Source organism: Stegostoma tigrinum, chromosome 35, assembly GCF_030684315.1.
Source record: "Stegostoma tigrinum isolate sSteTig4 chromosome 35, sSteTig4.hap1, whole genome shotgun sequence".
Classification (NCBI taxonomy): Eukaryota; Metazoa; Chordata; class Chondrichthyes; order Orectolobiformes; family Stegostomatidae; genus Stegostoma; species Stegostoma tigrinum.
This window is the reverse complement of record NC_081388.1, coordinates 22,783,615-22,806,229: the sequence shown is the minus strand read 5'-3', so window position 1 is coordinate 22,806,229 and position 22,615 is coordinate 22,783,615. Positions and strand designations below refer to the sequence as shown.

Genomic DNA, 22,615 nt, shown 5'->3' with positions numbered 1-22,615 from the left:
GGGGACAGAAACATCAGGACATGGTGACAGAGGGATCAAGTAAGTAATCAATGATGAGCAATGCAGGGAGTTAAGGACGTGAAGGCACATTCTGACAGTGAGTAGGTAATGTGGGAGGGGGCTCTGGCCATAGTGTGGTGCAGGGAAAGGACGTGTTGGGAGGACAGACAGTTGAACTGAGTCACAATCGTGAGGTTGGGGAAGGAGTGAGACTGGGGTGTTGGTATGGGATGGTAAGAGAGGAGACCAGGAGAGCAGATCCCAATCCATCAGACAGCAAAGACAACAGGACCAGCTGCCTGGTGTGAAGTTTCAGCTTTTGGTCATGTGATGACTGGAGGGAGTTAAAGACAAATTTCTCGGTGGTGGAAGGTGCATTTCCTGGTGCTGTTCTCTCACACCTCCAAGGGGTACACAGCAAGCTCAAGGAGCTGAATGGCCTACTCCAGTTCTGAGGGATGTTTGTTGGCCTGGGTTTGGGGAGAGGACAGGCTGACAAGGAAGCTGGCATGAATATTGAATCTGCCTCACCCATTGCTATGTAAATCTTGTCAGCTGGCAGAGTGCCGGAACAACTTACTATCCAAGTACTCTAAAGCTTTCTCCTGCCCAACCTCAATGGAGCTCGGCAGCTCAAACACGCGGGGGCACTCCAGGTTTTACCATGACGTCAACAGTCTCTGTGCCAATCTGTTTAGCAGGTGGGTGAGGAGTTTTTAAACATTTTCCCCCTCCAAGGTCGACCCTGGCACATTGCTGTTTCTGCTGCTGAACCTCCGAACCCAGTGTGACATGTGCTGCAGTGAACTTCCGTGCAGACATGTGAAGCATTTGACCAGGAGATTTTCCTGGTTGAAGAAATCAATCTGCCAGCACTCAGCCAGAGTCAATCAGGCACTAAGTTTCCTTCGAACAAACACAACAGTCATTGTACTGTGATAACAAAGTGCGAAGCTGGATGAACACAGCAGGCCAAGCAGCATCTTAGGAGCACAAAAGCTGACGTTTCGGCCCTAGACCCTTCATCCGAAAAGTATCAGAAAAGTCACTGTACTGTCCCTGCATGAGTCTCACTCCATCTCAAGTGCAGCAAAGAGGTTTGCATTTCTGTAGTGCCTTGCTCTTTCTCAGAATATCTGACGGGACTTTTTGAAGTGGAGGCATTGTTGTAATGTGGAATTCTGGCCATCTAATAACAAGAGAAATAAGACAGAGCTGGGGAACAGCAAAAGTGAGTAATGTGGGTCTTTCCAGCAACCAGTGAAATAAATGGTCTACAAAGGAGCTTGGGCTTTTTCGCTTGAAGGGGATTTTGAAACTGACTTGTATTTAAGCAGCCCTATTCATGATTTATCTCTTTGGCAGCCAATGAAGCATTTCTGAAATGGCTTTCCAATTAGAATGTAGGAAGCAGCAACTAATGAAGTCACCTCAAGCTCCCACTAGCAGCAGGATAACAAATCAGTTCATTTGCTCCAGTAAATGTTAACTGAAGGGCAAATATTGGCCAGGCAGCAAGAGGACCTCTACTGCTTTCTGTTAAAATAGTCATAGGATCTTTCCTATCCCCCAGAGAAGGCAGATGGGGCCTTGGCTTCACTTCCTCTGACAGTGCAGCATTCCCTCAGTTCGACACTGGACTGTAGGCCTGGAGTTTTGTTGTCAAGATGTGGGATGAGAACTGAATCCAAAAGTCTGACTCAGAAACCACAGTGATACCAAATGAGTTACAGCACACGTGGATTCCAATTTGACAAGCTGCTCATTCCAGTTCAAACATGCACCACATCAGGTTGCAGGCGTAGCAGACTACTGGAGTAAATTGGCAGCTGGGATGCCGTCCCACACATCTAAATGAACTTGGCTGTAAGCCCTGGCTTTGTTAGGAGAAAGAATATTTTAGTGAGGCTTTGTAGGCCAATGTTTGTGAAACTGAATCCCACATGGATGCGGGTGTTGAGGAGGAGGAAGTCATTGGGAATGAAGGGAGTATGTAGACGGCACGCCCCTGTCCTGCTGTAACAATTTTAAGGATTGGAACAGTCCACTGAGCAAAGGAAATCAATCAGCTCTCTCACATTCACAACTGGAGGATTAGTAGGGAAAGCAAAAAATGAACTTGGAATAGCAAATAATGCAACTCTTTTCAACAGATATTAAATTAAAGCAACAGGACCATTGGATCAGAAAACTATTAACCCTCAAACATCACCGAGACCTTTCCCAATCCCAGGAGTCATGAACTAAGATGGACTTTGTCTTAATTTTTAAATATTTTCTTTTTCTATACCTTGTGTTATTAATATAGGCACATGGTATGGTGACTTAAACACTTTTCACTGCATTTTGTTTTGTACAAACTACAAGTAGCAATAGATGACTATTCTATTCTATTCCATATCACTAATCTCCTTTGCAGATTCATTCCTCGAGCTTGTTTCCATCAGGTCCGAGTGCCTTTACACATTATTCACTCGTATTGAGATGAATCACAGCCTCACATTTGCTCAACCTTCCCAGCAGAGATGGCAAGGAATAGAAATCCTGCCTGTGGATTCCTCCATTAGGGATGGCACGGTGGCTCAGTGGTTAGCACTGCTGCCTCACGGCGCAAGGGAACCAGGTTCAATTCCACCCTCTGGTGACTGTCTGTGTGGAGTTTGCATGTTCTCCCCACCCACAGTCCAAAGATGTGCAGGGTAGTCGGATTGGCCATGCTAAATTGCCTGTCGTGTCGAGGGTGGGAAATGCAGGGGTAGGGTAAGCAGTGGGTCTGGTTGAGATGCTCTTTGGAGGGTCGGTTGGATTTGCAGGGCCAAACGGCTGTAGGGATGCTATAATTCTATGTAGTCATGTGCCCACCTAACCCAGCACAGGCTGACTCTGGGCCTTGCCCTTCACTGCTTGGGCAAGCTGCTCATTGCTGGAACCATTTCAATCCAAGTTGGAATGCTTTCATTTATCAGCTGCTTAAAGACCCTAGAACCAGAATTCAGCCCAGGCAACTCAGGAGAGATGTTTGAAATCACTTCGATGTGCAAGGAGTAATGCAAGTTTGGAACACCTCTTCCACAAATGGCAGTTAATGCTAATTCAATTGTCAATTTTAAACTTGAAACAAAATGTTTATTAAGCAAGGATTTGAAGGGATCTGGGCCCAAGATAAGCATGTGGTAGGAAATCAGATCAGCCATGATCTTGCTGAGTGGCAGAGCAAGCTCAATGGGCAGATGGCCTACTCCTGTTCCTATGCTCGCAGTATCTAGGTTTCCAGACTGGCCATTCACTCCTTCCTCCAAACCCCATCCTACGGCGGCTCAAAGTCCTAAACCCAAGTGTAAAAATGATGGGTTCTGCTCACCAACCTCCCACTGGTGTTGCGGACAGGGAGTGGAACCAGGAAAGCACATGTAAAAGGAATTTGGCTTTAATTCAAGTACAGCCAGTTTAATTCATTCCACATTTCAAAGTCAATCAATCCCTTAATTTTTCTTGCTCTGGTTAAACAGAAAATTACAGCAATTTGAGAAGCAGAAATTTTGAGTTGGTACTAACTTCCACTCTTCTCGACACACTGGTCAAGTTTCTGGATGCCATTATACCACCACCACTGGTGTATGGGAGCTATTAGCATGACACGTTTACATATAAATACGGATTTAATTTATAATACACCTCAAGCAGCCACATATTTGAATAGGTGACATTTGGTAATCTCCTGCAGAGTGGACCCTTATCCACTTCCAGCTCAATGTACAAAACTCCTTTTCCCTATACCACTAGCAACAGACCAATTGCCAATCTGAGAGGAATGGCGAGAGTGCCTTTGTGTGTAAGAACTAAATTTCACTGGCGTGTAGCTGTAGGCTTGGTTTTCAATATGGGGCAGTGTTTTTGAAAGTGGAATTTCCCCACATCCTCAGCTCCCCCAAGCAGCAAAGGCACAGACTGACCTTCTCGAGTGAGCACGGTGAAACTGATGCCGGGATCACTGACTTTGATGAAAGGGGTGCTTCCATCTTCCAGCCCCTTCCTCGCTACGAGCACATTCTTGCAGCAAATGTTCCCATGCACCATGTTTTTATCCTCCTGAGAAGAAAGAAAATTGCCAAATGTTCATTCTGGTCAGACAGAAACAAAATGCTAGTTCAGTGAGATTCCTGCTCAAAGGCTACTGACCAATCTCTCGACTGAAATCTGAAGGCACTGACAGTCTGTCAGGGTTTCAATGTGTCAATTGTCTTTTATTCATTCAATCATTCTTTGTGCATCAACCCAAACAGTGAGTGTGAACTGGCTATTGGACAAGAATGCGGGATTACATTTTCTTTGAACACTACTACCACTACCATTTCACACCTCCCCCTGCCCCCACCCCACCCCATCCTTGAGCACAGAGACCAACTGTCACACCCCAACCAGCACCGAGCAGAAGGGCTAACTCAGCACAGTCAGAGCTTCGTCACTGAGCCATTCCAGAGCCAGCCGGTGTACTTCCACAGCGAGACGCTGGGGGAGGCATTCACACAGCAACTTATCACCACTCCCTCCCCAAACGCTTAAATGCTTTACCATGCAGTAGTTATGTTGAAATACCACAATTATATTTATGTAGACAAACATGCAACCCTGCAAATACATTTCAATTATGTTCACACACAGACAAAGACAGATGTGTTATCTTTAGAATACTGCATTCAATTCTGGTCTCCCTGCTACAGTAAAAATATTGTGAAACTTGGAAAATTTATACGGATGTTGCCAGGGTTTAAGCTACAGGGAGAGGCTGAATAGGCAGGCTTTTCTTCCACCTCCCCCACCCCCTCCGCCTGCGCCGGCGGAGGATTCAAAACTAGAGGGCATAGGTTTAAGGTGAGAGGGGAAAGATTTAAAAGGGTTCTAACTTTTCACACACAGGGTGGTGCATGTATGGAATGAGGCTGGTACAATTACAACATGTATCTGGTTGGGTGTATGGATAGGAAGGGTTCAGAGGGATATGGGCCAAATGCTGGCAAATCCGAAGGATTTATTTAAGATGTCTGGTCAGCATGGACAAGTTGGACCAAATGGTCTGTTTCTATCTTGTACAACTAACTATATTTTGTCAGGAAATATGGTGGCATAGGGCAGCACGATGGCACAGTGGTTAGTGCTGCTGCCTCAAAGTGCCAGAGACCTGCGTTTGATTCCACCCTCGAACGACTGCATGGAGTTTGCACCATGTGTGTGGGTTTCCTCTGACTGCTCCAGTTTCCTCCCATTGCCATAGATGTGCAGGCTAGGTGGGTTATGGGAAATGTGGGGTACAGGAATAAAGTAAGGGACCTGGTTCTCCGTAGGTTACTCTTTGGAGAGTTGGTGCTGACTTGATGGGCTGAATGGTCTCTTTCCATACAACAGTGATTCTGTGAAATGGCGCAAGGCATACTGATGCATACCAAGTAGCTCAGTGCACTAGCAAGTTGCTGAATGACAGTCAGACTCCACTCTGGGTTCAGCTTTCCTCTCTCCTTTCGCAACAAGACATCCAGAGGTCCAAATTCGACATATTCTTCCACAAGTATATCTGTAAATTGAGGACAGTTATCATTTTTCTGTAATACAAAGGAGGATATTGCAGAAGAGCTCAAAATAAAATTTGTCAACATGCCTAAATGTTTTGTGATGAAGCTCATTCTAAAAATCCTTTGGCAGGAAGGTTTTATTCAAACATGAGTTATTTGTAATTCTGTGGTTTCAGTCTAGCTTCACTGATTTGTCTGATTTTGCAGCATTTCAAAGGAACCGCAGAAGGAATTACTCAAGAGAGAAGTGATTTGTTTTTTAAAAATGAGGGCATTTTACGTAGTGTAATCCAACTGGGAGTTCCGGGTCCAGCCTTTGGCCAGTTGTTCTGTTAGCTCCACTTTATTGTTACATAAACATAAGGAGAACACTTTGGTTAGAAATGCAGCAATATAAACATGATAATTACATAGATTTCACAGAATTCCCAGTCTGGATGCTGGCCATTTGGCCCATTGAGTCCACACCAACCCTCCAAAAAGCATCCTAGCCAGACCCACCCCCTATTCTATCCCCGCATTTTCCACCCTTGACACTGTGGGCAATTTAGCATGTCCAATCCAGCTAACCTGCACATCTTTGGACTGTGGGAGGAAACTGGAGCACCTAAAGGAAATCCAAAGAGGCACAGGGAGAATGTGCAAACTCCACACAGACAGCTGCCTGAGGGTGGAATCAAATCTAGGTCCCTGGCACTGTGAGGCTGCAGTGCTAACCACTGGGCCACATTCTGGGCACTGTGGGACAAAATGAGTTCTGTGAAACATGCAGCATGATAAACATTATAATGTATACTGTGATTACAGCCCTCACCAAAAAAAACAGGCAGAGCTATATGGACACTACAAAGACAAACACACATTTTCTCTGGGGTAAGATGATGTGGTACAAGTTTGGGAGAATTCTTCTGGATCAGTAACACCCATTGAATAAGTGGACTAGTTCCCAGCTAACGTCTCACTGGAGGATGAAGCATCAAACAGGGCAGTGCTTTTGTGAAATGACTGGAAAAGCTGCTGAGTTTATACAATTGGAGGATAAACCAAACAGGAAACTGAGCTGCTAAGGTGAGGCAATCATTTTTCAATCTGAAGGTGATCTGATTCAAAAAGGAATAGCGTCTCCTACCTCTTTGCAACATAAAGAGCACGAGTTGGGTTAATCTTTGCTCTGTTGTTTCACTAGATTGGTGCTGACCTGTGCCTTGAGCTGGCTACATGTCATGTTCTTCAATACGCTTAACCGCATAATACCCATTAATCCCAGTCTCAGAGAATCCATCTGACCCCCAGCAGACATACACTCACAGTCTTGACAGGGGAGAACATCAGATTCCCATCTTCTGTATGAGAAAATGTCTCTCCATTTCACAACTGAAAAGCTGAGGTCAAATTTCAAAAAACCTATTCCTGAATTCTGATCAGAGATAATATTTCTTTGCATCTACACCAAGCAGTTTTAACACTTTGAACACATTGATCAGATCCCCTCTCATAAGCAAGAGAAATTCTGGTTTATGTAAGCTGTCCGCATAACTCTAAGCCCCAGTATCATGATGGACAATCTGCACAACACCCTCTCCAAAACCCCTATATCCTTCCTCAGGTGCAGTGACCAGATCTGGACGGAGAGACTCCATCTGGAGCATTTTAAGGTTGGATGAATGAATTGCTTGTTTGCTACTGTAATCCAAACCCATGTGAAAGCAAGGTCAGCAATCCGAGAACCTTTTGGATTACACTTTAAGACTATTGTCTCAGTCACTCCCATGTCCTAGCTTCTCTGAACAAACAGATCTTTTGTGCTTAATCGAAGGTTATCTTCATCGCAATTGTGATTGGCTACTTGGGACTGTGTTTTAGCACTCCTGTCCAGTAAAGCACAGCTCACGTGGGTAAAATGAGTTAAACATGGAAACTGGGCTCTACATAACTACTTGAAGAGCTCTGCCTTTGGGTCGGAAGAGTCTAAACTGGAATGACTTACTTTTGCAGCATGTTTAACGTCCATGCCATTTCTAGATGGCACAACAGCAGCACATCTGCAGGAAAGCAACCCTGCAGTCCTATGTCAATGCCAAGTAACAATTAAGTTGATGGTAGCAAGCAGAGTGAAATAGCGGAAGAGTGTTTGTAGGACTGGAGGCCTGTCTCTCACAATGTGCCTGAGGGGTCAGTGCTGGCCTCGTTGCTGTTTGTTATCTATAATCAATGATGCAGATGAGAATGTACAAGGCATGATTAAAAAGCTTGTAGGTGACACTAAAATAGGCAGTATCATAGACAGTTAGGAAGGTTACCAGAAATTGCAGCAGCATCTTGATCAGTTGGGGATGTGGGCCGAGAAACGGCAAATGGAGTTTCATATAGATAAATGTGAGGTGTCGCATTTTGGAAAGTCAAATCAAGGTAGGAGTTTCATGGTGAATGGTAGGGCCTTAAGGAGTGTAGTGGAACAGAGGGGCCTTGGTGCATGGTTCTCTGGAGTGGAGTCACAGGTAGACAGGGCAGTGAAGGCGGCTTTTGGCAGACTGGCCTTCATCAGTCAGGATATTAAATATAGACGTTAGGAAGTTATGTGGCAGTTGTACAGGACATAGGTGAAGCTGCAGGTAGGAATACTGTGCTCAGTTTTGGTCACCTTGCTGTAGGAAGTATGTTATTAAAGTGGAAAGAGTGCAGAAGAAATTTATAAGGATGTTGCCAGGGCTCAAGGCACTGAGATATAGGGCGAGATTGGGAAAGTTAGGACTTTTTTGTTTAAAAAAAAAGTGTAGGAGACTGCTGGGGGTGATGGGTGGATCCTATAGGGGGATGGCACAGGATCATGAGAGGCATGGATAGAGTGAATGCACTCAGTTTTTTTTCCCCCTGGAATTTGGGAATTGAGGACTACAGGACATCAGTTTAAGGTTAAGAGGGAAAAGAATAAATGGGAACCTGACGGGCAACTTCTTTTACAGAAGATGATACACAAATTGAACGAGCTACCAGCATAAGTGGTTGAGGTGGGCACATTAACAACATTTAAAAGGCATTTGGACGAATACATGGATAGGAAAGGTTTAGAAGGATATGGGCCAAGTGTGGGGAAATGGGGTTAGTGTGGATGGACACATTGGTCGGCACGGACCAGTTTGGGCAGAAGGGCCCGTCTCCGTGCTGCAGGACTCTATGTCAAATGGTGCTGCCGATATGCTCAGGGCGAAAGCAAACTCTCTGGCAATGTAATTGGGAAGCTGGTGCACAATCCAAAATGTCCTGCTATAGCCAAGATCATCTCCCCAGGACAGCAGCATCCACAACTAGAGGCCATAGATTGAAGGTGAGAGGGGGCATTATAAAAAGGGACCTGAGCGGCAACATTTTCATGCGGAGGGGGGGGGCGCATGCATAGAACAAGCTGCCAGTGAAAGTGGAGGCTGGTACAATTACAATATTTAACAGGCTTCTGGATGGGTTTATGAATAGGAAGGGTTTAGAGGGCCAAATGCTGGCAGGATTGATTCAGGATATCTGGTCAGCATGGACAGGTTGGACTGGAGAGTCTGTTTCCATGCTGTACATCTCTATGACTCCATTCCCCTGCATCATTAAGCCATATCTGCTTTATTTAGTACCAATGGCTCCCTTTTGAAAGGCTGGAAATACGGTGCAGAACACAAAAATCAATGAGCAACCCAGGTCATTTAAAGCTGATCGTTGCTACTGAGATAACAAGGTATAGAGCTGAATGAACACAGCAGGCCAAGCAGCACCAGAGGAGCAGGAAGGCTGACAGAGTGTCTGAGCATTCACAGTCGCTTCCTGGTTTTCGTAGTGCTGGGAACACAAACTCCAGTTTATGGTTTTCTTGGAGAAACCTTTTGCAGTCATTGCAAAAAGGTGTGACACTTTGAACTGAGAAAGAATGCACAATGTGTGAAATTGTCTTTGCTGAAGTTGAAAGGTTTGATGAACATGAACATGAAGCCACGCAGCTGACAGGGCGGTCTGCACACTGAATGATCAGACAGAAAAATAAATCAGTAGACAAGCTACAAAAATAGCCAGCAAAACAGAGCAATAGAACTGGATCTAGAATGTGATAGACTCAGAACGGAGAGTACTTTGTAGTCATCTACACAGTGAGCACAAAATCACAGGTCAGGAGGGGCCGGGCAAATTTTAAAAGCGGTGTTGTCTTCATTTACTTAAACATATAGCACAATACAAAATATGTTGCTTATGGGTACTTTTTAAGCAGCATGCCAATCCCTTTTAACACATCAAATATTTGGACCTTTCTCCCACAATCAAATAGCCCCCTGAGTCCATTTTGATTATCTGGATAAATGCAGTGGACTAACATGTTTGTATCACCATAAGTGAAACAGGAAGCTCCCATTCTGTGTCATCAGCGAGGCAGACCAACAGCAATGGAAATTAAACAGGGCACTGGGACAGCATGGACCAGTGAGGTTAAATCAGCTCGAAATAATAGTCACTGCAGGCACAGAATGTAAAAGCCTACTGCTCAGGCTGGGTGTGAAGCCAAAGAAAACCTCTGGAATAGAATCATAAATTATCATGGCCAGTGGCTGTTACTCCTGCCTGGCCAGGGTATGAACGCTCTGCAGCTCATGCTCAGGAATCCGTTTCTGAAAACAGTTGACTACAATGACCAGCGAAGAGAAACAAAAAGAGAGTATGGTTATTTCCTCTGCTCCCCACCCCCTCAACCCTCCAAAGGCTTGGAGCGGTTTCCGTAAAGTTCCTGCATCGTCTGCCACTGCTCCTTCCAACAGCACACCACAGACTGGGAATTGAGAATTTGGGAATGACAGGGGAGAGGGCTGGGAGTGAGAACGGGAATCCTGCAGTGATCCATTTCTCAGGATTAACAATAATAGAGGAACTCTAAGGCTTTAAGCATCACCACACAAGCAAATAAAAAAACTTTAGTTTTAAGAGGTATGAAAAAACTATGAATTACTTTCTGAGCCCCGCACACAGACTCCATGCACGAAGGCAAGGTGAGCGTGAGAGATTTGACTCATCAGACTGGCCAGCTCGAAGAATGCCTGAAACATAAAAAGCAAAATTGAGGTTGAGCCTGACTTTATAAAGGTTTATGGAATCATGAGGGGCATAGCTGAGGTGAATAAAAAAGTCAGAAAATGCCAAAGAAACAATGTGTCTGAACAAGAACTGCAGCTGCTGGAGGATGACCTGGCAGTATGTGCACAGGCTGCAACACCAGCACAGGATACATACAAGAACCTGAACTGATCAAAGATAAAGCCTGGTGGGTTATAACTGCTGCCAAACAAAGAAAACCATATACACGCACACAGGATAATCACAACCTCAATTATAAAACAAGGCAGGATCAACAGAATAGATTCAGTGATAAACTGATTAAATACGAATCAAATTAAATTAGCAGATCATAGTTTTCCCACCCCACCTCCAATATCCAATGATATTTTGAAACACCAATCTTTCAATCTGGAAAATTAGTCCAAAAACACGTGGCTCTTTAAATAAATTACAAATCAAGAGATGACATTTCCCATATGCTGATCCTTGACTTTTAGGACTATAACAGTTCTTTAGAGAATTATAGAATCCCTACAGTGTGGAAGCAGTCCATTCAGCCCTTCGAGTCCACACTAATCTTCCAAACAACATGCCACCCACTCCTCTATCTTATTCCTGTAACTCTACATTTCCCATGGCCAATCTACCCAAAATGAGATAACAAGGTGAAGCGCTGGATGAACACAGCAGGCCAAGCCGCATCAGAGGGGCAGGAAATCTGATATTTCGGGCCCAGACCCTTCTTCCACCTATCATATACATCTTTGGACTGTGGGGGGCAAACAACAGCACCCGGAGGAAACCCACGCAGGCACAGGGACAATGTGCAAACTCCACACTCTCACCCAAGAGGGAATCAAAGCGTGGTCGCCTGGTGCTGAGAGGCAGCAGTGCTAACCACTGAGCCGCCATATCACCCATATAGCTCTTAATGTTTTGGCATTGTTATTTTCAAACTGTCTGATTGACTTAATGATTTTAGCTGTATCATTTGTGGTTGTAGTCAACTAAGGATGCTGACTAATGAAGGCAACTCCTTCATATAAGAAAGGGTAGGGGCTGTATTATTCCTGTGTTTCTATGTATCTGAGCTGCAGGACTCAAGTTCCTGTACAAACAATGTCCTACCTCTTCATTCCTCTCCACAGGTCCTATTCACTCTGCTGGAGAACACAAGTTCCCCCTCCCCATTAGTTTCTTGTCATGAGCCTCATATTTAAAACTCTCCTCCCCAGTGAACTAACACCTTCAGTGCTGGTTCTTGTCAGGTTATCACTACACAGTTTAGTCACCTCCTGGTCTGAGGGGCAGAAGATCTTGTTTGAATCTCTCTCCCTGAGAAAGAGCGCATTATATGAAAGGAAAGTTTACTGCAGTACTGACACAATGCTACGGTCAGAGGTGGCTCCTTTCAGGCAAAATGTGAACCCTATGTCCATCTGCCCATTCCAGAGAAAGGAAAAGTTCCCAAGGCAGAGTCGCTGGAATTTAATGTCACCTTGCTATTTACGGAAGCTTACTGTCTATAAATTTGTTAACATGTAGCGCCTGGGATCTTGGTCAGATGAGCCAATGGGTCGAGGAGTGGCAGACGGAGTTTAATTTAGATAAATGTGAGGTGCTGTATTTTGGAAAGGCAAATAAGGGCAGGAGTTGTAAACTTAACGGTCAGGTCCTGGGGAGTGTTGCTGAATAAAGAGACCTTGGCATGGAGGTTCATAGTTCCTTCAAAGTAGAGACACAGGTAGATAAGATAGCGAAGGTACACTTGCCTTTATCAGTCATTGCATTGAGTATAGGAGTTGGGAGGTTATGTTGCACTGTACAGAACATTGGTTAGTCACGTTTGGAATACTGTGTGCAATTCTAGTCTCCCTGCAATAGGAAGGATGTTGTGAAACGTGAAAGCATTCAGAAAAGACTTACAAGGATGTTTCCAGGGTTGCAGGGTTTGAGCTACAGGGAGAGGCTGAATAGGCTGGGGCTATATTCTCTGGAACATCGGAGGCCGAGGGGTGGCCTTACAGAGATTTACAAAATCATGAGGGCCATGGATAGGATGAATAGACAAGGTCTTTCCCCCAGGGTAGAGGAGTTGAGAGGGGAGACGGCTTAAGATGAGAGGGAAAGGATTTAAAACGGACCTAAGCGGAAACTTTTTTACGCAGACGGTGGTGTGTGTACGGAATGAGCTGCCAGGAGAAGTGGTGAAGGCTGAGACAATAACAACATTTAAAAGGCATCTGGATGGGAATGAATAGGAAGGACTCAGAGGGATATGGGCCAAATGCTGGGAAATGGGGCTAGGTTTATTTAGGAAAGCTGGTTGGCATGGATGAGTAGGACTGAAGGGTCTGCTTCCGTGCTGTACAGCTCTATGACTCTATTACAATCATGACTTGATTTTCCAGAAAGCACTTTGGGATACTCTGCAATTGCAAAACGCACTAAGAAATATTTTCATTTCTGTAGTTATATGTAGGTCACAAGACCGAGTTGAAGAAATTACTGGTGATGTTATGTTGATCAGATTCCCTTCTGTTTTTCTCACCAATGCAATGTCTCTGTGACTAGGATCAAGAACTTTCAACACCACACGGATATCCCTTGCTTCACTGTGGCTTGTTCCACAGGGAGAGTCCATCTCTTCTTCCTCCTCAACTTCACCCTCACAAAACCTACCAGCGTAGATATTCATCCTCGTTCCACGGCCCAAATGGTGTTCCTATGAACAAAAAAGATGAGTGCTTTATGTTGGCGTGTATTGCGTTCTCAGTGCTCAGGGAGGATTCAGGTGACAGTGTGATTTGTGTGTAGGTGGACTGAGGCAACCATCTCTGCACAATCCACTTAACTGCCTCTCCCCAGATTCCAAACAGTTAACAGTGATCCCAATGGGATAAAGAGGTTCAACTCTGACTTTCTGGATGGATCACATGGCTTTGTTTCAGGGGAATCTGCAAATCAGCTGAAGTAAGCCAGATGGCTACTGTTGAGATGTGACACTAAAGAGGACAATACAGCACTTTACTCAGAGCAGCAAACCAACTGGACCCAAGCTAACCACAACATGCAGACACATTCAAGGCTAAAGAAGCGCACGAACCTTCAAGGAGGGAACTCATTGGATTTGTGGCAGAGCTCAAAGAGGTAAAGAAAATATCCCTCAAAGAAGGGCCTCCACCGCATCACTCATTAAAACTGAGGAAGGGTCACTGGACCCAAAACGCTGACTCTGACCTTTTTCCTCACAGATGCTGCCAGACCTACTCAGCTTTTCCAGCAACTTCTGTTTTTACAACATTATAACAGATTGATGTCAAGACTACTTGAACAGGATACATGCTCCTGAGCTAATTAATGAAAAAACACCTAACACAGCCACATTCCTGATGCGAACATATTTTGGCGATCTGGTCCCAAGGCATATTTCTCTAGCCTTTGCAAGTAAACATTGTTCTAGCTCCATGCCCTCTTCCTTTAGACAGTCAACTCCTACTGTTGCTGGTGTAAACTGCATTACAAAAGCCAGTTTCTTCCCGGGTGATAGTGGGAACTGCAGACACTGGAGAATCTGAGATAACAAGGTGTAGAGCTGGATGAACACAGCAGGCTAAGCAGCATGAGAGGAGCAGGAAGACTGACGTTTCAGGCCTAGGCCCTTCCTCAGAAAAATGAAACGTCAGCCTTCCTGCTCGGTCTGCTGTGTTCATTCAGCTCTACACCTGGTTATCTTCTTCCCAGGTGAGGCTATTTTCTCACCTTTGGCATCCTGGTACAGGGGCATGGTGATAATATCACCAGCTAGTAATCCAGAACCCCAGGCTAATGTCCTGGGGGCGTGGATTTAAGTCACACAACGGCAGATAGTGAAACTGAAATTCAATTTATAAAATCTCTGGAACGAAGAGCTAGCCTGTGGAGACTATTACCAGCTTTTACCAGTGATAAAACCTATCTGGTTCACCGATGTCTTTTAGAGAAGGAAATCTGCTGCCCTTACCAGCTCAGGGCTAAATGTGACTCCAGGCCCACAGCAATGTGGCTGACAATTAACTAGTATCTTACAAGCAGGTGTGATCTAAACAATGCGATTTATCCAAATTGCAACATGATTGATTTTGCGGCTTGGATTTTGACCCAGTGGCATGGCAGCTTTGGTCTGTGTGTATGAAGGGATTGAATGATGAAGTGGTCAGCATTTCTGCAGCCAAGTTTTTCCTTTTAAAGTCAGTTTTAGAGGGACCTTTAGAAGGTGTAATGAGGCTATGTTCGATTGGCAGATCTCCAGGAATAAATGGAGTAAACATTACAGACTAATAGGCTGCTTTCAGTTAGGAAGATCAGAGGGTTTCTTTTGCTTAGGAGAAACATCTCTTTGGAAAAATAACCCAAAGGCATAGGAAAGAGTTTGGTTTCCAGCTCATAGACATTGTGTAACATTTTGGTGTGTACAACAGCTTCTCCTAAAGAAAGGAGAAGTTTTGAACAATTAGAAAACTGGTTCCCTCGGTGTAAAGTGTCTACTTTTGAAAGCTTCAGACCAGAAACATTTGGTTAGAATCCTGAATGGGGTTATTATGGAGCTGAGAAAGTCTAAGCTCAATTGTGTGAATATTTGAGGAAGAAGCAATCAAACTCTCAAGTCCTGGAACTGTAAAGTTAAGTCAACTAATAGTTGTGACATAGGAGAGAATTCTCTTTTCCAGTACTGTAAAGGGATGCTGTTTGGATAGATGGAATATTGTATTTTATCATGTGTTTTGAAATCTTTCAATGGGTTTTTAGTAACTAGTTTGATTAATTCAATTTTATGTACATTTCTTTTGCATAGTAAGCTTCAGTTTAATTCTTAAAGCCAAAATCTGCAGAATTGTCTACTGGTTTAGAGAAAGGCTACCTTACTAAATTAAAAATCTATCGAGTCGGATTTCAGTCTGGGATCGGAACAGTAGCCATTAGGGGGATGAGCAACAAATAATTGATCTAGTCAGCAATGTCTACATTCTATGAACAATTTTAAAAAGTGTACAATAAAATTAAAATGGAAAACAATGAGGAAAGCCAGTACAAATCTCATAACTGTATTAGTGTCAACCATAAAGGAAGAATAAAACAAGCTTGAGATCTGACAGATTAGGGAACAGGAGCACACCAAGAATACAATACCCATTCATTCTGATAGTATATTACGAGAGGACAGGATTGAGTTCAACTGTGATGCCAGCTGCAGTCAAACCGCCTGCTGATATTCCACACTCTGGCTGACATATGGACAACATGACCTTGTGGTCAGTGGTGAGAGGCTGGCTAGCTCGGCACAGCAAGAATTCAACAGCAGCAATTCAGACAGCCACGGCTGACAAACGAAGTCAGAAGATGTGTCAAAGAAAAAGAGACAGCCTATGAAGTGGCCAAGGGTACTGGGAAATCAGAAGATTGGGAAGGCTACAAAAACAAACAGCGGATAACAAAGAGAGAAATAAGGAAGGAGAGGATCAAATATGAAGGTAGGCGAGCTAGTAATATTAGAAATGATAGTAAAAGCTTCTTTAAATACTTAAGAAACAAACAAGAGGCAAAAGTAGACATTGGGCCGCTCCAAATTGATGTTGGAAGGCTAGTGATGGGAGATAAGGAAATAGCTGAAGAACTTAACAAGTACTTTGTGTCAGTCTTCACAGTGGGAGACATGAGTAGTATGCCAACAATTCGGGAGAGCCAGGGGGCGGAGTTGAATACGGTAGACATTACAAAAGAGAAAGTGCTAGAAACGCTAAAGGGTCTAAAAATTGATAAATCTCCTGGCCCAGATGGGCTACATCCTAGAGTTCTGAGGGAGGTGGCTGAGGAAATAGCGGAGGCTTTGGTCATGATCTTTCAAAAGTCACTGGAGTCTGTGAAGGTCCCAGATGATTGGAAAATCGCTGTTGTAACCCCTGGTTTCAGAAAGGATCAACACAAAAGATGGAAAATTATAGGCCGATTAACCTAACCTTGGATGTTGGTAAAATTCTAGAATCCATCGTTAAGGATGAGATTTCTAAATTCCTAGAAGTGCAGGGTTTGATTAGAACAAGTCAGCATGGATTTAGTAAGGGGAGGTCGTGCCTGACAAACCTGTTAGAGTTTGTGAAGAGGTAACAAGTAGGTTAGACCAGGGAAACCAAGTGGATGTTATCTATCTAGACTTCCAAAAGGTCTTTGATAAGGTCCCTCACGGGAGGCTGCTGAGTAAGGTGAGGGCCTACGGTGTTCTAGGTGAGCTACTGGCATGGATTGAGGATCGGCTGTCTGACAGAAGGCACAGAGTTGGGATAATGGCAACCGGTGACAAGTGGTGTCCCGCAGGGTTCAGTGCTGGGGCTGCAGCTGTTCACTTTATATATTATTGATCTGGATGAAGGGACTGGAGGCTTTCTGGCAAAGTTTGTCGATGATACGAAGTTAGGTGGACAGGGAGGTAGTACTGAGGAGGTGGGGATGCTGCAGAAAGATTTAGACAGTTTCAGAGAGTGGTCCAAGAAATGGCTGATGAAATTCAACATGAACAAATGCGAGGTCTTGCCCTTTGGAAAAAAGAATTCAGGCATGGACTATTTTATAAACTGTGAGAAAATTCATAAAGCAGAATTGAGTTTTGAGAAGATTTTTAGCTCAGGTTGAGGTTCTGGATGAAAGCTTGCTCGCTGAGCTGGAAGGTTAGTTTTCAAACGTCTCGTCACCATTCTAGGTAACATCATCAGTGAGCCTCCGACGAAGCGCTGGTGTTATGTCCCGCTTTCTATTTATCTGGTTAGGTTTCCTTGGGTTGGTGATGTCATTTCCTGTTCTTTTTCTCAGGGGATGGTAGATTGGCTCCAAATCAATGTGTTTGTTGATGGAGTTCCGGTTGGAATGCCATGCTTCTAGGAATTCTCGTGCGTGTCTCTGTTTGGCTTGTCCTAGGATGGATGTGTTGTCCCAATCAAAGTGGTGTCCTTCCTCATCTTTGTGTAAGGACACTAGTGATAGTGGGTCATGTCTTTTTGTGGCTAGTTGATGTTCATAACCACAAAAAGACATGACCCACTATCACTTAGAGAGGGTGGACACTGGGAAGTTGTTTACGTTAGGTGGGGAGACGAGGACCCGTGGGCACAGCCTTAGAATTAGAGGGGGTAAATTTAGAAACGAAATGAGGAGACATTTCTTCAGCCAGAGAGTGGTGCGCCTGTGGAATTCGTTGCCACGGAGCACAGTGGAGGCCGGGATATTAAATGACTTCAAGGTAGAGGTCGATAAATTCTTCATCTCGCAAGGAATTAATGGCTACGGGGAGAGTGCAGGGAAGTGGAGTTGAAATGCCCATCAGCCATGATTAAATGGCGGAGTAGACTTGATGGACCAAATGGCCTTACTTCCACTCCTATGTCTTATGGTCTATACTTCTGTCTCACAGAGCTATATGTGAGAAGGAAAAACAGGACAGACAGGCTTTTCAATTTCTAAATGAAGCATCTGAGCAGAGCTCAAGATATAAATAAGGAAAACACAAATAGATAGAAAATCTCAGGAGATCTGGCAACATTTGTGGACAGAAAGCAGAGTTAATGTCTCAGATCCAGTGAGCCTTCTCTAGAACTTATATCTTAAGTGACTGTAAATGCAGAGTCAAAGTTAGCCTGCCCTACAATAATACGAAGATTACACTGGAGCCAGGCCAGGCATCTCCTGTTTGCAGTGAATAAACCCCCTAGCATGGGTGAAAGAATTGCACTGGGAAGAGTTAGGGGCAATGTGGTCAGATCAAGAGGGTTGAACGGTCTTCAGCAACCACCAGTCATTTGCTACTTTTGCGGTCAATGCTATGTGGGTCCCGCCTGTCCTCTTACAAGTCTGCGATGCACAAGAGACCCAGTCTTCATAAATCATGGAGACAATTTCCCACATCCAGCCAGGCTGGTCACAATAGCTTAGATTCAGAGGAGATAAGGGGCAAAGCAAAGATATTTGGATAATATACTGCATCGTAACAAACTCACCTGAATGATCTCCTCCTTCCTTATCTGATGGAAGCTGAGCTGGCTCAGATTTAACTGAGCAGTGAGTGGACGCACATCACTATCTTTCACATTCTTCGTTATGAGTAAATTGGAGAATTCTGAGAGTCAAAGCAGATCACAGATTGTCAAGAAAACTACAACATTGTTTTTACAATTTTTAATCCAACAGGGGAGTTCAGGGGCGCAGGGACAGCCATGTATGTGACAGCATCTGTAACCTGTCGGGGAGTTGGGAGAAGGAGACAGCGTCTGTAACCTGTCGGGGAGTTGGGAGTGAGAGACAGCATCTGTAACCTGTCGGGGAGTTGGGAGTGAGAGACAGCGTCTGTAACCTGTCGGGGAGCTGGGAAGAGTGAGACAGCGTCTGTACCCGGACGGGGAGTTGGGAGAGTGTGACAGCATCTGTAACCGGACGGGGAGTTGGGAGAGTGAGACAGTATCTGTAACCTGTCAGGGAGTTAGGAAGAGTGAGACAGTGAGACAGCGTCTGTAATCTGTCGGGGAGTTGGGAAGAGAGAGACAGCATCTGTAACCTGACAGGGAGTTGGGACTGTGACAGTGTCTGTAACCTGTCGGGGAGTTGGGACTGTGTGACAGTGTCTGTAACCTGTCGGGGAGTTGGGAAGAGTGAGACAGCGTCTGTACCCTGACGGGGAGTTGGGAAGAGTGAGACAGCGTCTGTACCCTGACGGGGAGTTGGGAAGAGTGAGACAGCGTCTGTAACCTGACGGGGAGTTGGGAAGAGTGAGACAGCGTCTGTACCCTGACGGGGAGTTGGGAGAAGGAGACAGCGTCTGTAACCTGATGGGGAGTTGGGACTGTGTGACAGTGTCTGTAACCTGTCGGGGAGTTGGGAGTGAGAGACAGCGTCTGTAACCTGTCAGGGAGCTGGGAAGAGTGAGACAGCGTCTGTAACCTGTCGGGGAGTTGGGAGTGAGAGACAGCGTCTGTAACCTGTCAGGGAGCTGGGAAGAGTGAGACAGCGTCTGTAACCTGTCGGGGAGTTGGGAAGAGTGAGACAGCTTCTGTAACCAGACGGGGAGTTGGGAAGAGTAAGACAGCGTCTGTACCCTGATGGGGCGTTGGGAAGAGTGAGACAGCGTCTGTAACCGGACGGGGAGTTGGGAGAGTGAGACAGCGTCTGTACCCTGATGGGGAGTTGGGACTGTGTGACAGTGTCTGTAACCTGTCGGGGAGTTGGGAAGAGTGAGACAGCGTCTGTACCCTGATGGGGAGTTGGGACTGTGTGACAGTGTCTGTAACCTGTCGGGGAGTTGGGAAGAGTGAGACAGCGTCTGTACCCTGACGGGGAGTTGGGAGAAGGAGACAGCGTATGTAACCTGTCGGGGAGTTGGGAGAAGGAGACAGCGTCTGTAACCTGTCGGGGAGTTGGGAGAAGGAGAGAGCGTCTGTAACCTGATGGGGAGTTGGGACTGTGTGACAGTGTCTGTAAGCCATCGGAGAGTTGGGACTGTGTGACAGTGTCTGTAACCTGTCGGGGAGTTGGGACTGTGTGACAGTGTCTGTAACCTGTCGGGGAGTTGGGACTGTGTGACAGTGTCTGTAACCTGTCGGGGAGTTGGGACTGGGTGACAGTGTCTAACCTGTCGGGGAGTTGGGACTGGGTGACAGTGTCTGTAACCTGTCGGGGAGTTGGGATTGTGTGACAGTGTTTGAAACTGGAGGGAATGCAAGATGGAATGGAGAATTTGCGTTTATCCACTGAGGCTCTGTGTGTGCGCTGAGCTGATGTGAATACAAGCAAAGGCGTGTGTTAACCATGCCGGGTGCAATCTAAAGGGAACAGAAAGGAACTTCCTGACAGGGGAAGAAGGGAGGAGTTAGTGACCCAAGCAGCCCTGAGCTAGAAGTGGTCATTGAAGAGGTGTGACATGAAGGAAATGACAGACATGGCTTTGGAAGACTGTGCAATGTCCATCTCTTGCAGCTGATCAAAAAGGGAATGCAGGAGAGTCACTGTAACTGCAATAACACATCAGCTCTGGCAGTGCCCTCCCAGCTAGGGACGTTAAACATGCCACAGGAAGGAAAAGTATAAAAACATTGCCAAATCATCTCGCCATGTCTGGCAAAGCTCTTTACCATGTGGAAGAGGCGGACAACACTTTTTGACCATGTAGCTCTCGTTCCCCGATTTCAGCATGCAGCCCTTGAGGCTCTCGAGGAGCTCTTTCACACTGGGAAATGACCGCTCCCAGCCCTGCAGCACATACGCGCCTGGGGCCTTCCTCTCAATCTGAAACTGCTTCATGTCCTGAAAACTCCCAGAACCTTTCAATAATTCAAACTGAAAGTAAAACATAACAAGAGGGTCAGTGTTCAACAAAAGTTGCATTTAGTACTGTAAAACATCTGTTTCCTTTTAAAAAGGAAACTGGTATTCCCCTCCTCTGAGCTGCTACAGTCTGGCAAACTATTCTCTAAGCAGGACAGATTCACAAGTGATATTAGGATAGTACAGCAATGAAGGGATGTGGGACCGGTGTGGAAAGCGAGAGCTAAGGTTATATTCAGCCATTACCGTAACCAATGGGCAGCAAGGCTCACACTCCTACAACAGGGAAAACAAAGTCATGGCTTGGGCTGGTGCTTGAGGGAACAGAAATAGCTAATAAAATGTGGGGTCAATATCATTGAAAATTACACTCATCTTATTTTGCACTTTTATTTTCGTGGGAATTCAAGTGACCATCACAGATTACTGGCCCACTCAGGCCTCAGTTCAATATCATCTCAACTGAACAGAATAATTATTAACCAAATTATTTACACAACTGGTTTATCACTGCTAAATGAAGTGCTACTCGTGGATAAGAACAAGTTAATCTGAGCCAAGTCTTGGAGCACAGGGAGTGCTAAAGCGACCTTGCAGGTTCAGCTATGTTTTGCAGGGAGATAACCAGCAAGTGTGACAGGCTCCTCTGGGTGTGAGTCTAGCAACAGGCACTGTGTGCTAACTGAGAGCAAGTTATATTCTTGGGGAGCTCAGTGTGCTGCTGTTCACGAACAATCCAAAAGGCACCACTTAAAGTTCCGACAGACATTGCTCAGTCAACACCACCAGAAAGGAAAGGCAATATTTATTCACAATGTCAGCAATGCCACGAGCAGGCATGGAGCATTCCCACACAGCACCAATCACTGATCTGCAATGGACACCTGTAAGAACACTTCCAAGCTCAAAAATGCATAGCTTTTCTCAGCGTGAGTTTGGAGATTTTCATTTAACATATGCTCCTCCCAGCATGGTAATGGAATGCAAATCCATCCTCTTTCACACACCTCAAACATTGTAAACCAAAAACACTGAAAATAAACAAAGAGCCCAAAGGCATCGAAGGCATGACGTTATTTACTGTGCTTGCAAAAGCCTGCATTGTGCAGCCTGATCCTATCGTGCTCTAATCATTTACCCAAATGAAAAATAACCCTATGATATTATCCAAAATCTTTATTACCTGATAAATGAGCTCCTCTCAATCATTTCATTATAAAGCATGCAAGACAATTATACAAATTTAACCAAAATTACTGGTTCACTGATGGCCCCCAGCAGGCCTGAGATCTGTACTAACACAATATCAACTCTTCTGGATCTTCAACCTGAAACATTAACACTGCTTCTCACACCACAACCATTTCCAGGAGATCATGTTTTTATTAGAAAGCAATTCTTCCTGTTCGCCTGTTAATGTGACAAACTCCTTACTGCTAAATGACATTCAGATTTTCATGCTTTTTGAGGTTTCTGACATTTCCAAATATAAGCAACTGAGAAACACAGCTTCTCGGGATGGGTGGGGGTGGGCGGGGGGGGGGGGGGGGGGGGGGGGGGGGGGGGGGGTGGTGGTGGTGGGTGAAGGGGCGCACTGCAAAACATTAAAATGAGGCCAACTGATA

General features: G+C 45.1%; 1 protein-coding gene across 8 annotated transcripts in view; it reads right to left on the bottom strand.

Annotated features, from left to right (window-relative positions):
• The window catches only part of LOC125447422 (non-receptor tyrosine-protein kinase TYK2), a 95,358-nt gene that overhangs the window by 14,974 nt on the left and 57,769 nt on the right, over positions 1-22,615 (bottom strand). For all 8 annotated transcript variants that reach the window (XM_059639816.1, XM_059639814.1, XM_059639810.1 and 5 more), the window contains 6 exons: positions 20,798-21,002; positions 18,674-18,792; positions 13,201-13,374; positions 10,543-10,630; positions 5,442-5,569; positions 3,954-4,089 (listed from right to left, as the gene is read on the bottom strand). In XM_059639816.1, the coding sequence (XP_059495799.1) occupies positions 3,954-4,089; positions 5,442-5,569; positions 10,543-10,630; positions 13,201-13,374; positions 18,674-18,792; positions 20,798-21,002 (850 nt within the window). The remainder of the gene's footprint in view (positions 1-3,953; positions 4,090-5,441; positions 5,570-10,542; positions 10,631-13,200; positions 13,375-18,673; positions 18,793-20,797; positions 21,003-22,615) is intronic.